This window comes from Melampsora larici-populina (genome assembly GCF_000204055.1).
Source record: "Melampsora larici-populina 98AG31 unplaced genomic scaffold MELLAscaffold_10, whole genome shotgun sequence".
Classification (NCBI taxonomy): domain Eukaryota; kingdom Fungi; phylum Basidiomycota; class Pucciniomycetes; order Pucciniales; family Melampsoraceae; genus Melampsora; species Melampsora laricis-populina.
This window is the reverse complement of record NW_006768774.1, coordinates 1,875,650-1,892,920: the sequence shown is the minus strand read 5'-3', so window position 1 is coordinate 1,892,920 and position 17,271 is coordinate 1,875,650. Positions and strand designations below refer to the sequence as shown.

Here is a 17,271-nt window from a genome sequence, read left to right as displayed (position 1 = left end):
CATTGGCGGAAGAGGTTGTGGTCATGGTCGAGGGAATGGACAAGCGTTGTCCAGAGGAAGAGCATCTCCAGCTCGGGGTGTCACCCCAGTTGTCACCTTAACAGTTCCCGGAGCCGGTAATGGAACTTCATCCAACTCACCAGCTACAAACGGTGCAACATTGTCAGTCCCAGCATCCGGGATTGATACTACTGTTGCTCAAATATGATCTAAATCAAATTAGTGTTATTTCATCTCTTGTCTGTTCTCTGTTTCATTTGATTTCTATGTGATCATCCTGCGAGATGTCTTGTTTGTTTCTTATTTGATTTCTTTGTCTTTGTGCGTTTGTTAACTCTCACGGTTATGTTTCTCTAGACTATATAAACCTCCCTGAGTCACCAGATGCTTCGTACATTATCTGTTCGAAGCTTCATCATCTGATACACAAGCTAACTTAGACGTGCTTGTGCATCCTGGTTGACTCATAGGTTAGTTTCTATTTTTGTGTTCTTCTCTAGTCATGATTTCTTTTCTGTTTGTTGTCTTTTGTGTGTTAAAGAAATACATTATCTGTTCGAAGCTTCATCATCTGATACACAAGCTAACTTAGACGTGCTTGTGCATCCTGGTTGACTCATAACTACTACCACATCATCAAGTATTGACACTCCAAGTAACCCATTACCAAACAACCAGACAGATCAGCCATTGTCGGGAACCTCTGTGATCCATTCTGTAGGATTAATTTCAAGAGATGATGTCGTTCATACGCCAAATTGTAAGCCATAACATGAAATACCTTTACCCACCTTTGGTGATGCCGCAATGTGCGATGTTTCTTGAGCTATCCACGTATTGTGTTGCCACTACTAGTGATGCCTCAATTAAGAGAGGAATTATGAACGTATATCTAAAACATATTGGTTTCTTCTCGTTAAATTTGTTCTCTCCAAGAGCACTCCCCCGCTCAAAGGGCCACAGTAACTGCGGTTGGAGAAAGCCCTCCCAGAGGCTTTCATTCCTGGCTAAGGTCAAGAGGTCTTACTGCTGTAAACAGCTCCGGTCCTGCGGTTCCGTCCGCCCAAAATATCACAACCATGTTGGCCAAGAAAACTCCAGTCGTACCATCTGCACCATCAAACTCTGTCGGGAAAGTCAAAGATAAGTCTACTGCAGACAAGGTCTGGATCCAAGTAGACTCGACCAAAGATAAGGACGACAAACCTGTTACAGCTGACAAGAAGACTGTCAAAGTTAGTGATGCTGGTATTGAAGTGAACGACCTTGTTGCTTTATCCCCGTACTTTGAGTCTAAAATAAAGCCCGTCAACGGTTACGTTTCTCTTGCGGTGTTTAACAGCATGTGGTTGAAACAAGATCTTATCTGTTACTCCTTGCGGTCAAAAACAATGAAGAAAGGCGATGAAGACAAATACACCGGTCTCCCTATCCCTGACAAATGGAAATTGAGCTTTGGTGAATGGGTCACCGCATTCAACTTATTCGTCGCTTACCTACGTCATTACAAACACAACGACCTCGCCAACAAATTTCTGATTCATTGTGAAAATGTCTTAGCAATCAAACGTGAACGTGTTTCCTGGATAATGGCCTTTTGCTACAACCAAGCTATACAAACTACTGTGATGACGTTCAGAAATTCAGATGGCAAGTTAGCTAATCCAGCTGTGCGAGATGAATCTAGAGAACGTGAAGCACAAAATGAGACTGAACGCTTAGGAGAAATGATACCCTGTTACGCCGAAATAAATCCATACTCAGATGGTCAGCCTAAGGCACATATCAACCCCATCACTGGAGAAATCAACAATTATCACAATCAGAGTACCTATACTGGCGGAAACACCAATGGAATACAGCCACTCACCACGGTAAACCAAATGCCAGGTCCTGGGCTCACTCAAACCAACACTCATTTGAGGTACCCACTAGCTCCAGCCAACCTTATTATGAAGATCGAAGATCCAACGGTAGAAACGTTAGAGGACGCGGTCGAGGTGGTGGTTGGTTCTCTCAAGGAAATGGTGGGTGTGATAATCGTGACAATGATCGAGGTCGTGATAACGACTACTATGACAATTGTCAAGCTGAAGGTAGTGGCTCCTGGCGTCGTGACAAGAGGAGAGATGATTGTAAAGGTGATCCTAGTGGACCCAAATATGGTGGCAATGGGAAGGCAAAGTAAGCCGCGTGAACCAAAGCACCCTTTTTATGTGATGAATGTCCAGTTTTTTTTTTGGATGTGTACCTCTCTTATACTCCTTTTGTCCTCGTTATCAGAAAGGGGAAAGACATCTCTTCTTGATTTGTATTGAAATCACCAGTTCAAGTGAACTCTCATTTGTCAGACAGTTGCAGAGGGTTGTCTCTAGCACTGTTCTAATTTGTCGTTTCTCCCTTTGATCATGTGGATATCCATTTTCTTGATGTCCGATCTCGCTGAAATAAACGTCAAAAGACAAATGCATGTGATAAGCTTCTGACGTCCGTTGATCTGTTTCCTCGTGGTTTGCTCACTATAGTTATGATTGGGAAGCCGCTGTTGCCACCCCTTGAGAAAGTCCTCAGTTACGGGTCACTCCTGAGTTTGAAGAGTTGAGAATCCTACATTACCAAAATACCGGTAGGTTCTATGACCAAATGTGGCCACACTGGTACGCAGTGTGCGACTTGAACCTGTCAAAATGGAAGTCACTTATCAGACTATATAAGATAGGAGATGGCACAAAGGAGGTAATCAAAGGATGTCTCAAGGGTTTTCATCAAGGCATTCCTGATCATACGCTCGGAAATAGGAGGTGGTACACCCCAGATAACCACCAATCAGCCAAGCTTGCATCTGACAAAATTAGGAATACTCTAGAGAAGGAGAAGAGAGCAAATAGGATTTTTGGCCCCTTTACTCACGAAGAAGTCTTCAAGAAAATAGGTTTCTTCAGGTCCAGTCCGATAGGTAGTGTGATTAACGGTGATGGTTCGTTTAGGATCATCAATGACCTGTCATTTCCACATGACGAAGAAGATATCCTGTCAGTAAACAGCTTTGTGGATAAGAAGGAATACGCAACCACTTGGGATGACTTCAAGATAGTGGCTAGATTCTTTAGAGATAATAAAGGCAATTACTTACTAGCGTTGTTTGACTGGGAGAAGGCTTATAGGCAGATTCCCATCCACCCATCACAGTGGAGATATCTCTTCTTGATGGACCTATCCAATAGGTTATGGCTTGACACTCGAATACAATTTGGAGGTGTGGCAGGATGCGGTGTTTTTGGTTGGCCAGCGGACCTATGGAAGATGATCATAGTGGCTGTGTTTAACTTAGTTAAGGTGTTCCGTTGGGTAGACAATAGCTTACTGGTCAAGGAAGTTGGGAATAAAACGAGTATCAAAGACATTGTAAAGCTTAGTTTTGAAATGGGGGTTACCTCCAACTCTGAAAAGGTACACAACTTTTGCAAAGAGCAGCGTTATATTGGGTTCATTTGGAACGCCAAAGAGCGTTTGGTCCAATTACCTGATGACAAATTCCAAGCTCGCCTGCAAGAAATAGAAGAATTTTTAGTCCCGGACGCATCTTTTAATTTAAAAAGAGTGGAAAAATTTGTCGGACGGCTAGTACACACCACGCACATTGTTCCCCACCTCCGTTGCTATATGTCAAGTTTATACAGATGGGAACACGAATGGCAGGTGGCATCAGCATTGAGGAAAGTTCCGGGTGACGTAAAGGAGGACTTAAACGAGTGGCTCACAGCTATGAAGACCTTTACACCAAGAAGAATTATACCCGACCAGGTTCCAATAGACCTAGATTGGGTAGGAGACGCCTCTCTTACTGGTATTGGAATCCTCGTTGGTTCCAGGTGGGCGCAGTTCGACCTTCTGAATGGTTGGAAAGATGAAGACGAGAAAGGAGTCAAGCGGAATATAGCATGGGCTGAGACCGTTGCTATCCGCCTAGGATTGATCATGGTGAACAAATTCACGTAAACGGGAGGGAAGTCCTTTCTGGTTCTGACCAATAACACAACATCTCAAGCTGCAGTGGATAATAAGAAGTCAGGTGACCGTGCTGTTAATGATGAATGGAAAATGATTCAAAAGTTACTAGAAAACTTACACTGCAATATAGTCGCTCATCAAGTGAAAACAGACGACAATCTGGCTGACTTGTTGTCACGAGGGAAAGATAAACACTCTGTTGATGAGAGAGTTTTTATTGATGTACCTGAAAATCTGAAGATATTTGTTAGACAAGTTCTGTAATTGATCAAAAATGAAACGTACTTTTGTATCCAAATTTCCCCTTGCCATTGCCATGTTTCATGTTGCAGCGCAATGGTTCCGATTGGAGATCTGACTTCAAAAATTAGAGATTGGTAACAGACCATCTCTAATTCCCCCTAACTGCTTCACTTATCAAGTACACAACATTCTTCATCACTGCATCCAAGAATGGAGTTCTTGAAGGACGCCAATGGTGTTGACTTGTCAAATACAGATGTTGTAAAAGCCTACATGATTAGCGGCGCTTGGTCTGCAGCAACGATCAAACATTATAATGCAGGTGTATCGAAATTGATGAACTTTGCAAGTGAATATAAGATCCGAGATCATACCTACTCCCAATCGATCCCAATGTCCTCAGTCACTTTGTCGTGTGGGCAGGCCCAAAATTGAACACTGGAAATCAACTTAACAATAATGTACCGATAAAGTCAAATACAATTTGAACCTACCTGTCCGGAGTTAAGGCATGGCATCTCTTTCATGGCTTCAATTACCCTCATAAAGAAACTCCACACATAGAGGCACTGTTAACGGCGGCGAAGAAATCAGAGTTGCAATCGGCACCTGCTGAAAGAAAGGAACCCATCTTAGTACGGCATCTGTTTTGATTAGTAGAAGACTTAGCCAATGGGAAATTGTAAAGTCAAGTCGCATACACCGTTGCACTTGTGGCCTTTTGGGGTATGGCGAGGCTGGGAGAATTGTTCAAATCTGCTAGTAACTTAGATCAAGTAAGAGTGAAAGATTTGATCTGGGATCCGTCTGGTAAATTTATTTGAATCAAGATCAGAGCAGCAAAGACTGCCTCAGTGGGTGAGATACAAGAAATCCACTTACAACATCAGTCCTTGCTCCTCGACCCAATCGGCGCCATTAGGAGGTTGATCAAAGACACTGGCGCTACAGACAACGACCCCCTGTTCTCATACCCAAAAGGAAACAAGAGGATAACATTGACAAAATCAAGATGCTTGAGGTTATTTTCTGATACATGGAAGACACAGAATGAGGTTAGACTTACTGGACACTCGTTTAGAGTTGGTGGTACTTCTCTGAGGTGGAACCTTAATAATCCATTAGAGGAGATAGTCACTGTCGGACGTTGGAAGTCAAAGGCCTACAAACTTTATATCAGGGAATATACAGAGGAAGATCTCTTAAATACAATACAGGTCCTAGAGCATCTCACCATGGGGGACTAATTGGCGTTAAGGAAACTTTAAATTGAAATTCTTTGGAATGTTACTTTGATGAAAAAAAAAATGAAAAAATGAAAAACATGCCCTATTGAGGCTGTCACAACCATCGCGCTACGTTCTGCGCTGACGGGTGATAGAAGGTAGCTTGACCCAGGTCACAGTTGATGGGCGATTGTAGGCTCAGGTCTGCAACCTGAGTCAAGGGGAAGCGATCTCCCGTCAACTGTCACTGGTGTCCTACCTCCCTCGGCCTCTACTAGCCAGAGGGCCCCCCCAAGAAGCCTAAGGTTTTCTATACAAACTCCTTGGTTTGGAAAGGACAACCATGGATAGAACTCACACACAACTAACAGCTTAGCATAAAAAACATTTACGTAATAAATAAAACACAGTTTGACACCATACCCACCCTTGAGACCCAGTGAGAGAGAGTGGATGACAGACGGTACCCAAAGGCACGACAGTACCGTCTATTTCTACAACACAGACTGTGGTTGGGTAATGGGTAGTTAGAAGATATCCTTATATCAAGGATATCTTCATCTACACTAGTAAAAGATACAAGGTTGAAAATATCTTTCACCTTGAAAATCTTTTCACACATCAATTTCCCATTCCCAAATTTCCCACGCTCTCATCTGCAAATTTCTCTCACGGTCTCTCTCACGTAGTATAAGCCTCTCAGCTTTACTACTCTCTCTTTTCGAACCCACCCGCCCCCCTTTGGAACAGAGTTTCCTCAGATAAAGGTGTTTGCAAAGGATAGGATAGACTGAATTATGAAGGAGTGAGCCGTATTTTAATTAGTTTGGGAAATCATTTCTTTAGTGTTACTTTATAATTATAATTGTAGTAGTAAGTTTTTGTTGTTGGGAGGTTGCCTAGCCCACCGTTCAGCAATCTCCCGTCAACTGTCACTGGTGTCCTACCTCCCTCCGCCTCTACTAGGCAGAGGGCCCCCCCAAGAAGCCTAAGGTTTTCTATACAAACTCCTTGGGTTTGAATAGGACAACCAGTGATAGAACTCACACACAACTAACAGCTTAGCATAAAAAAACATTTACGTAATAAATAAAACACAGTTTGACACCATACCCACCCTTGAGACCCAGTGAGAGAGAGTGGAAGAGCCCAGTGCACTTTTTCATCCCTAGCTTTGAATCAGCCTCTTCCACCACATTTTCCCCTTACATTCTTGTCAAAACCTCATTACCCACTATGGTTCAGTCAGCCTACAGTGTTTTTGATCACATCATAAGCCAACAATGGTGTGTGCTCTGAGTCCTGGTGATATATGTATGTGTTGGAGTTTGTGGAGGCCACCACAATTGAAGCCAAAAACAGCACATTGGGAACCCAAAGGTGCATGTCCAATATAAACAGACAACTGCATCAACAAGAAGACATTGGCATCCACAAAAATGTTACATCACGGCCAGTCTCATTGCAGATCATTGTAAAGACATATGTGGGATACAAAGCCGGCTTTGTGCCTGGAAACATTTTGGCAGTAAATTTTGGCAGTAAATTTTGATTTTCTGGGCAAAAGTCCGGGCCCAGAATTCAAATTTACTGCCAAAACAGATCTGGGCACCAAGCCAGGCACATGCTGTATTCTAATTTGTATCCTGCATATGTCTTTTGGTCTCAGTACGACAGTTGGCCCAGATCTTACTCAATACACACCTGTTTCACAAAAAAAAGTCAAGCAACTTTCCCATTTTAAAGGACACAAGAATCTGCTCAGCACTTGAAGTTAAATACCAAGTCTCAGCTCTTCATTTGTTCAGAACGTAAATATATTTACACCAGAATGTATTGAGAATCCATTGAAATGGCCAAATCATCTTGTTATTAAAAATCTCTGCACAAAACTCCAAGCAAGAGTCTTCAAGCTTCCATCCTTGCTCATTGAAAGAAAGAAAACTGTTGAGGAAGACATCACACTCAGAGGAAAAATCAACAGAAACTCTCAATCAAACTGATATATCAAATCAGTCAAAGATCAAACCTTCTGTTCGGATCAAAGATCCTAGTGACTTGTTCAGAGCAGATGCTCATTCATTGACGATAATTGTTCACATTCTGAAAAAGCATCGCGGTTCAGCGTAAATTTCAATTCAAGGAATGCAACAAACGAGACAGTACCCTCCGGGTCTATGTGACCTAAGAGAGAGATTTCCAACCTTTTGGAAGACGACTTTGGCTTACAATTTATATTGAGACAGTAGACTATACTCACCAGCAGAAATCTGACTAGCCAACTGGTCTGATGTTGACAAAAAGCATGATGCAGAGGACAGAGTGATGTAGTAAAAAAATGATGGCAGGTCACGTGTTCAAAACATGTTCAAAAGAAAGTCCCCAACGTGATTTGAACACGTGACCTGCCGCTGTGCGCGCACGTTGACTGCAGGCGGCCGCTCTAAACCACTGAGCTATGGAGACTGTACCGGGTCTTTGGAATTACGGAGTTCAGCAGCACAGGTTCCGTTCGGTGGTGCCGTTTTAGGCCGAGTCATGACAATTTGACAATGTTTTGTGATATACCTGAGGAATTTTGGCACGGATTGTGTAAGCGGGGATCGCACCGACGAAAACACACATCAGTTGCTTGTTCGGGGTGTAAGGTTCCCGTGAGGTAAATCTGGCAGTTCATAACCCAACAGGAAATGTTGGGTTGATTGAGTTGTGTGGACGATGTTTTCAAGGATCGGTCGATGGTGAAACGCTGTGGTAGGCGTAATAAGATGGATTCATACTTACATGCAGTGATATGGCAGGTTTGATCGCGAACTCTTGTTCTTCGAACTCCTGCGGGTGCTGAGAGTGACTTCAGAACCAAAGTGATATTCATGGCAGCCATATTTTATGTTGAGCCATCAGGCCATCATCATGATCGGTTAATGGTGGGAGATGGACTGATTCAATGGACTACGTATCAGCATTTAGGTCGAAGATGGTGAATTGATCAAGATCTGCTTGACGTGATCGGTACGGGAGCATCAAGAAGGGCTTCGATGCAACTCAAGTTCAGCAGCGCTTGAAGTTCTTGGCTGGCTGAGGTTCAACCCTTCTTAAATCTTCCACCTCTTGACCATTACTGCTCCTCTGCCCGCTTCACAGTTTTCTTTGAGACCGAGCTCACTTAAGACAAGTCCTACTCCCATCCATCGCTTGATCTTATTTTTTGTTGCACTTCAGCATATTTGCTCACTATCGACCGTCGATCGGTTCCTCTCCTCTTTGCGGGCAAGCCTCCTCTCCTTTGGCAAGACGTACTATTTTACTTTCGCTTTTCACTTTGAAAGTTTAAGATACTCCAAATTTCACACCTCCTATTCTGCGTTCCCACTACCACTCCGGTAAGAACCCTGACAACAGTTGCAGAGCCCTTTCTATCTAACTTCACACCTGTCTGGACGGTTCGGTTTCTTCAACCTCTTCGAGTTCGATCAGACGGTGAGTCGAGTCGCACCATGCTTTTCGCTCTCTTTCCATATGTTATTCTTGAGCTCGATAAGAACAGTTTTTAGCATTTGCCACATGGATCAATTGAGTTTCGACCAGGTGGACTAAGACAACTGTTGTCGAGTGCCGAATACATTAATTGAGAATGTTGTTGTCCTTCACCCCCTCATCGCCATAAAACGCAAGCAGATCTCCTATCATTTTTTGTTCGCCTTTACAAATCACGAACGACAAAATTTCAGCCTTCAAAGAAGAAATTTCAACTACGCACTCAACCCAAATTGTGATGACTGACCAAGCTGCACCGGAAGTTCAAGCTGCTTCTAAACCAAAGCTCCTTCGCTCGGCTACTGCTGTCAAACACACCCTTTATCTCATCCTTGCTTTTTTCTCATTCTTATTATTCATCATCTCATGTGTGGTCGTCCCATTCGAGCGAGATCAATATGGCGGGTATGTATCACTCCGGTTTCAATTCATCATTATTCCCTTTGTTTGACATGCCATCTTTCCACATCAATCGAATCAATAAACAAAATCGTAATCAAAGCTACAATCCACCCGCAGCTGCACTAGCTTTCACCGGTGGTGTGGGAGCCTTTTTCTTGCCTCTTTTGTGAGTATTTTCACTTGTCCAGGGTGCAGTTTTCATCTTAGCTGATATGCGTTGTTCCCTTGTCGCATAAAAGTGTGTGGTCACAGAGGGTCCGGCCTGATTTCTTCACCAATACCTTGATAGCTGATCTGGGATTCTTGGCTTTCATGTGGTTCTTTCTACTAGGTTAGTTCTAGTACCTCATCTCAGGTTTGCACGTGAAAGATCTAATTTGTAGGATGACTTTCAATTCGGACAGGTGGCGTGGGTGCACTCACGGCACAGACCTACGACCTACTAGCCTGTAAGTTAATAGTGTTTCCGTTACGAAGAGCGGCAATTCTTACTGATGGAAACACCTATAGGTCAAGATCTTTTCATCTGTCGCGGATTCAGCGCGATGATGGCATTCTCTTGGATATCATGGATCATCACAACTGTTATGATTGGATACATCTGCGTCATCATGGGTTCGCTCTGGTCTCGCGAGCAAAAGATTGAATGGACCAAACCACTCAAGGAGGTGATGAAGGCCGAAAAGGCCAAAAATGTTGACAAAATGGCAGAAAAGGAAGCCACAGTCTGAAATGCTTTCTTGAATTTATGACGACTCAACGTGCGCGCTTCGTCTATGCTACCCAGAGAAGGACGCAAGGGACGTTTGGGAAATCCAGTTCACTAACCTGAATCTACTCGTTGGCTTATGTTCCAACTTTCTCCCGAATTCTTTTTTCGGTTTCATTTTCACTCTTTTTATATATATGCTTTCTATTCAACTTTCTTGTCCATTTTTGTTTTCTCACTTTGTGTACAGAAATTCAATGATGTTTTTAATTAATTGGACATGCGGGTATGGATGCTTTAAAACTTCGACTTGATCAGCTGTACAATGATGTTATTCACATTGCATGTTTTTCTACCTTACATGATCTTTTGAATCGTGGCACGCTCGTCACTGGTGTGTGGATGCTCCAAATTCTCTAGCTCCAAGCGATATTTGCCATGTGTCATTCCTGAGCGATCACTATCCAATCACAATAAGGTCCAATGATATACTTACTGGCGAGTCGCTTTTCGAGGATTATGAGAGAGCCTGTCAGGATTGTGGGCTTTGGTATTACTATACAATGCTTGATCTTCAAATGTACCTGCTATCTACTTAAGCACATTCAAAGAAACTGGCCCCAATACAATGACCATGAGCCTGGCAATGACAACATACAACAATTTTTCAAATTCTCTTGAACCCGACCCAGAAGGCCCCAGAGTCGAGTAACAAGCGTTGTGTGTCCTCCAGTGTGTTTAGCTGGTCTGGTTGCAATTGACATCGTCAGTTTCATTGCCCTTTGGCAGAGAATATCGAGAACATTTGAAACACAAATCACAATGGTAAGCTAGTAAAAGACAATTTTCAGGATCAAGGGTGTGAAGACTCATAGGTATATCTAAGCTAATCTTATACAAGTAAGAAACAAAGGTGAGTGTTAGTGTGGCTGTGTGTTGTACATTTTTCAATGAGCGCAAACCAACTTATTTTGAGACAGAAAGGGGGGTTGTGCATTCTTGTTGACAAGTGAACACTACGTAGACACAGTGTCATCTCATTATGAATTCCATGGTTTGATAGCACAAGAAGAGAGGATTAAGCATGTCTTGTAGAGAATGGGTACAAAAGTATTAAGATCTTTTCAGATTGACTCGATGACTTTATAGTATAAGACCATTACATCAAGAATTAGAAGGCAGCTCAATTTATCCTATCCTCCTTCAATCACAGTTGAATTGAAAAAATGCAAAAAAATGCGAAATTAACAGGAATAATTTTGAATGTGTATTAAACATAACACAAACAACAACCTTAAGCAATCACATTTATAGGAAACCAACAAGAAATGTAATTTTTGATAATATTTTTAAATGCGTGTCTAGATAAATTGTCATTGAAAGGAGTTGCACATTTTTTTCAAAATGATAAGAAAGCTATAAAAAGTATTACCAACATATCCCCAGGGTGGGACGGGAGGGCTTCAAAATAAATGGTAATAGGTAAAGGTAAACAGGAGGATGTCATTTTACCAATTGGTAAGATAACAACAATAACCCGACCCCTAGCAATTAAATCATTTATACTCGAAGTACTTCCAATCAGTAACTAACAAATTACCCATATACATCAATCTCACAAAGCTTGACAAGAATCCCAAGCCAAATCACTTGAATTTGGTGGGCAAACCTCGGTCAACCTTTGTGAAAGCAATTGTACACTCATCCCTTTTACCCAATGCTTACTTTCCAAATTAATTTTTGGCGCACCCGCAGCGCTTGAACCCCATGGTCAGCTCAACCCTTGTTAGAGATTTGTCATCAAAATCTGTAAAGCAACCCTCCTGTACCTCTGAGTATTTGTTTGTTTGCATTTCATGATGCCAAACACATATGTATAACGTCTTCTGTATGAGTCGCACGTGATCGGGTACATGATGTCAAGTATTACACAAGGGGTAGTGTTAAGATGACATGTCTTCGTAGGACATGTGATCTTGTCGAATCCCATAAATAAGCACCATCTTGAGAAAACCAATCTCCATCACATCCATCACACTCACACCGATACCACTATCAAGCACCAGAAATCAGTAGCCTCGATTTTATCATCATCCTCAATTAACATGGGTTCTCATTCAGTTAAGCAAAGATATTGATCTTTCCAAACCCTGCTCTTCACAATTACTGAGCCTTGATTGTAACACTTCAGACTTTAAAACGTATCAATCGAGAGCTTACCGAGTTAAAGAAAGAACTTCCTGAAGGTATTCTTTCAGCCGGTCCTAAATCAGACTCAAACCTTTTTGAGTGGGTAGGATCGATTGCTGGTCCAGTAGGGTCTTGCTACGAAGGCGGTGTATTTCATTTTAATATCATCTTACCTCACGATTATCCATTTCGACCACCCAAGGTGTGTAAGAATGCCAAGTTTCTCAGTTGATGAAATCGCTTATCAACTGATTCTTTTGGTTTATTAGGTTTCATTCCAGACTAAAATCTATCACCCGAATATTAATGCGGAGGTGAGCACATTTGCTATCTATGGAGTCATTTGTCCGCTGACTTGTATAACCGACACTGTCATTTTCAATGATCTCTAGGGAGGCATCTGCTTGGATATCTTGAAAAGTTGAGCAAATAATTTGAAAAAGCTATTTGGCAAACAATGCTCATTAATTGACGCTGATGATCATCTGTTCTCTAGATCAATGGTCGCCAGCTCTTAAAGTACTCAAGGTTAGTGTATTAATTTCAAGTTCCACCTTGCCTTTCCGGCCATCATATCTATACAATTTTACTTACGGTTTTGAGTCTGACACTACAAATGTGCATTTCAGGTTTTGCTTTCTATCTCCTCGCTGTTGACCGACCCGAACCCAGCCGATCCCCTTGTACCGGACATCGCTAGGCTTTACTCTTCCAATCGTCCGTTGTTTGAGACCACGGCAAAAGAGTGGGTCAATCTTTACGCTCGACCTCCATCATCACGTTCAAAAAAGACCAGCCTACCCGGTCCACAGGCCAGTAACAAATCAAACAGGCCAAAACCCGCGTCACTGGCTAGGGCATTGCCCGAGGTTGTTGACGAGATTGAGTTCATTGGCACTAGCCAGCCTCAATCAGCCAGCTCTAGTCGTCCTACAATCAAGAAGCGTGCGGCCGATGAGGCACTGGCCCGTGGCAGCACGAGCGGCACTAATCAATTGTCTACAACGGCAAGCGCAGAGGGTAGCCAAAGGAAGCGACCAAAGAACCAGGTGATTGAACTGGATTGACGTCTTTGTCATCTTCTTATCATGAAAGCTCAACGTGCACCACCCTGAATGGGGCTGTACTCTGTTTATCGACAATTTTTTCTTAGCTATGTAACATGTCTTTTGTTCGGATCTCAATGGTAGTCTTGCTTTTATCGTATCTTCACTTTTCACTGGTCATCTTCAATCGTTGCAGTTTTTTTTCTAGGCTTGTACTGCTTACAACTCATAATCACAGACTTGGTTGGTATCCCTTTCTAGAGTTTTCTTTTATGAACTCTGCTTGTACGGCAATTTCATATCTTAACATTAGTAAATCGTCAGTGCATAAACTTTATACTTTTTTTGATTTCTTTTCCATTTACCCTACATATTCAATGTCGTTGATAGAAGCAGATTCTCAGTGCATCATGTGGAGAGAAAATAATGCGTGAAGCAAAGAATTTTTTTACAAGTGTTGCATGATCTCCATGTGCAAATTTGTCCCGGAAGAGACAAAGGTGGCAAGTCGTCACTCAGAGGTAGAAAACCCGACAAAAGTGGCCCAAATATATCTGAAGCTCAAGTCAATATAAAATCATTACTAAAAATTAATGAAAATTGTTTGAAGATAGGACTGCGATGCTGTGTATGAAAGAACAAGAACACATTGATGAAGGTGAAATGAGAGACAGCGGAAAGACATGGGTGATTTGAGGAAGAAGTGGGTGGTATGAATTGAATTTATGGGGTTTGAAAGATACATAGTATGGGTTTATGAAGATGAGTATCCCATTCGATCGTCTGAATTGATTCCGGTTCTCAGGCCATTCAACTTTTCTCTCAATCGGTTCTTGAACTTCTTAACCATCAAGGTGACAAGACGGAAGATGCTCAGAGGCGTACTTCCACAAATATCAATCAACTTATCATTTCTTGCTCCTCTCAGTGGTCCTGCTAATGGCCTTCGACCAACCAAAGATTTGACATTGCTCAACTCCACACGATGTTTTTCCTCATCAGCTCTTTCCTTAATTCACGGTCAGCGTAAGGCCACAGGGGACAAGAACTTTAAAACTTATAAACCTATCACTCCTGGTCTACGTCATCTACGACTTCCTCGTAATGATCACCTTTACCGTGGACGATGTCATCTTCCACTCACTATACCCGATAAACGTACTGGAGGTCGTAACAACACAGGAAGAATCACTGTAAGACATATTGGTGGTGGACACAAGCGTCGAATTCGTACCGTCGATTTTCATCGTCGTACTCCTGGCGAGCAATATGTAGTTCGAATCGAGTATGACCCCGGCCGATCTGCTCATATCGCTCTTCTTCGACATCAATCTACCTCTGAGCTCTCCTATATTTTGGCACCGGATGGATTACGTGAAGGAGACATGGTTCAAAGTTTTCGTAGTGGGATTCCTCGCCGGTTACTTGAATCTGATTCTCTAGATCGACCAACACCCGCTCAATCATCATCAACTGATAAACCCAAAGTGATCTCGAAAACGATACCTAAAGAAGATCTCGCTTCTGCAGCTGAAGTGGCTACTTCTCCACTTGCACTCGGTCTACTTCGTACACTTACCATCAAACCAGGAAATTTCTTACCATTACGACTTATCCCACCTGGCACAAGTTTACATGCAGTAGCGCTTCGACCTGATAGTAAAGCTAGTCTGATCCGATCCGCTGGAACGTTTGGAAAGTTGATTTCTCTCGGTCATAACCCACGTGGTAACTCGTCAGGTAGTGCGGGAAGTGGCGATTACGCCCAAGTGAAGTTACAGAGTGGAGAGATTCGATATATTCATATGGATGCATGTGCTACCATCGGTGTAGTTAGTAATGGGCATTGGCAAGGTCGTAAGCTTGGCAAAGCAGGACGTCTAAGATGGCTGGGACGTCGACCAAGAGTGAGAGGTGTAGCTATGAATAAGTAAGTCTTACTCATTTTGATTTTTTTTCATCGATCATCATTTGAGAATTAAACCTGATCTATTGAAATTAAAATCTGTTCAGGGTCGATCATCCTCTTGGTGGTGGACGTGGTAAATCGAAATCGAACAAACATCCTGTCTCACCAGCAGGTTTGAAGGCAAAAGGTCTCAGAACTCGTCGACCTGGACCACGAGGTAATCGGATGGTTGTCAAACAAAGGCCTAAGGGTAAACATGTAGGGAAATAGAGATGATAAAAACATCAATCTGGTAGATTACCCAGCCTATATGATGAGTCAGTACTTTTGGACCCTGGACTTGGTTTTGTCCCGACCAACAAAATAATTACGGCAAACTTTGATGAGAAAAGAGCTTTTCTAGCGATATATTCACTCGAGACTGAAGTCATGTTTCAATAGAAAAGAATGATATTTAGATACCTTACTGAGTGTCATAGAACTCATGTCAGTTTCAACTATATTCAACTAATTAAATGTATAGCCCAAGGTCCCACTGTTCTATACCAACTTGAGCTTTTGAGTCATTTCAAGACCTGGAGGGGTTACCCCGCCTCGTTTCATGAATATGCTTGATCACAAACTATCGAGTTATAAAATTATAGCATCTGACTGACATGTATATGAGATTGTACTACAAAGTAAGATCTGAAGATATCAAATAGACTGGATGGTCAAATTTGCCTATCCACATCAAATTCAATTCAAAGACTTGGACTTTTAATAAAGAGACGTTTTTAAGAGTCGGCTGCTTCTTTTCTTTGGGACATGTATCCTGGAGATGAATACAAGGGAATCGAGAATAACTACCATGATAGTTTTTCTTCGAGGTGCATTGAGGAATGTGATATTTTCATCTGCCTCGCAAATGAGTTATCTTGAGATACAGCCAATAACCGTCTGGTTTCAAACACTCTCATGTCTTTTGTTTTTCAGAAATCTTTTAAAGGTGCATTGGATCCGTACATCTTCGAGGAAGAAAGTAAACGAAAAACTCTTGGAAGAGTCGACATCAAAAGATCAGAATAAGGCCGTCCAGAGAAAATAAACTTAAAAAAATCTTCACCCGTAGGTGAATCCATTCTGACTACATGTGTCATCCTTGTGCAGGGGCCATGCTAATCTTCTCTGTATCGTTCCAATTTTAACGTATGGCACCACCGAAGTGGGCCGAAAGGAGTGCAGACATCTATGTATATGTACCTGTAACACGTGTTCAGAGTTCGAATCACTGATGGACACATCAATAGAAAAAAAAGATCAAGAGTCCCACAACCAGCCATGACCATAATGAGTCCTGCTGCCTCCTGCATGTGATCACTTCTTTCGCTCTTGAGTTGCACTCTGATAATCAGAATACATACAATCACGGCTGAAGATGCCAAATACAAAGTTCATCACACTATCTGCATAATTTCTGGATGGTTTGGTCTTCTGTTCAGCATGTCTCATTCAGATGAACACTTGGCTTGGACTGTGTATATCATGCAACCAATTCTCCAGTATGATGACTTGTCTACATATCATTCAATACACTGAGCTCATGATCAACATATCCAAGTAACATTCGGGCTTGAAAGGGTAAAAGTTGAAACATTCACCTCAAAAGTGGTTATGGGTTGTTGGATTTGAGAGGTGGCTTTTACTGCTGCAAATATGTGCTGACTCGATCATGACAATTCAAAGCTCAGTTTGTGTTTATTGATTGTACGAGAATAAAGTCTATATCCTAGACATATCCCAAATAACCAATCATGTACAAAGTTGGGTCAAACAACAACAAGTTTTGGAATTCTTCCCTACTCTTCGTGATAGTCCTGGACGGTGCGTGACAGTTTTTGGAGGTAGGAAACACATACATACATGGTGAGCTCTGGGATGAGAATAGCAAAAATCTAGAAATTCCTCCGTACGACAAACGGGGCATTGCTGGTTGTAAATTGAGTATGTAGGCTGAGA

General features: G+C 42.2%; 4 protein-coding genes across 4 annotated transcripts; all 4 read left to right on the top strand.

Moving 5' to 3' along the window:
- Positions 1–772: 772 nt before the first annotated feature.
- On the top strand, positions 773–2,188 carry MELLADRAFT_84462 (uncharacterized protein; the record flags this gene model as incomplete). The annotated part of the gene is made up of 3 exons (XM_007407779.1): positions 773–854; positions 937–1,924; positions 1,966–2,188. 3 exons carry the CDS (start codon positions 773–775, stop codon positions 2,186–2,188), a joined length of 1,293 nt encoding a protein of 430 aa, XP_007407841.1.
- Positions 2,189–9,255: 7,067 nt separating this feature from the next.
- On the top strand, positions 9,256–10,150 carry MELLADRAFT_104766 (uncharacterized protein; the record flags this gene model as incomplete). The annotated part of the gene is made up of 5 exons (XM_007407780.1): positions 9,256–9,422; positions 9,520–9,585; positions 9,659–9,750; positions 9,824–9,868; positions 9,930–10,150. 5 exons carry the CDS (start codon positions 9,256–9,258, stop codon positions 10,148–10,150), a joined length of 591 nt encoding a protein of 196 aa, XP_007407842.1.
- A 2,013-nt stretch (positions 10,151–12,163) lies between these two features.
- MELLADRAFT_47703 (uncharacterized protein) lies at positions 12,164–13,732 on the top strand (the record flags this gene model as incomplete). The annotated part of the gene is made up of 6 exons (XM_007407781.1): positions 12,164–12,248; positions 12,320–12,520; positions 12,588–12,632; positions 12,711–12,738; positions 12,815–12,846; positions 12,948–13,732. The coding sequence occupies 6 exons, from the start codon at positions 12,234–12,236 to the stop codon at positions 13,383–13,385; spliced, it is 759 nt and encodes a 252-aa protein (XP_007407843.1).
- Positions 13,733–14,233: 501 nt separating this feature from the next.
- On the top strand, positions 14,234–15,786 carry MELLADRAFT_71374 (uncharacterized protein; the record flags this gene model as incomplete). Its single annotated transcript, XM_007407782.1, has 2 exons — positions 14,234–15,294; positions 15,378–15,786. 2 exons carry the CDS (start codon positions 14,234–14,236, stop codon positions 15,541–15,543), a joined length of 1,227 nt encoding a protein of 408 aa, XP_007407844.1.
- Positions 15,787–17,271: the final 1,485 nt, after the last annotated feature.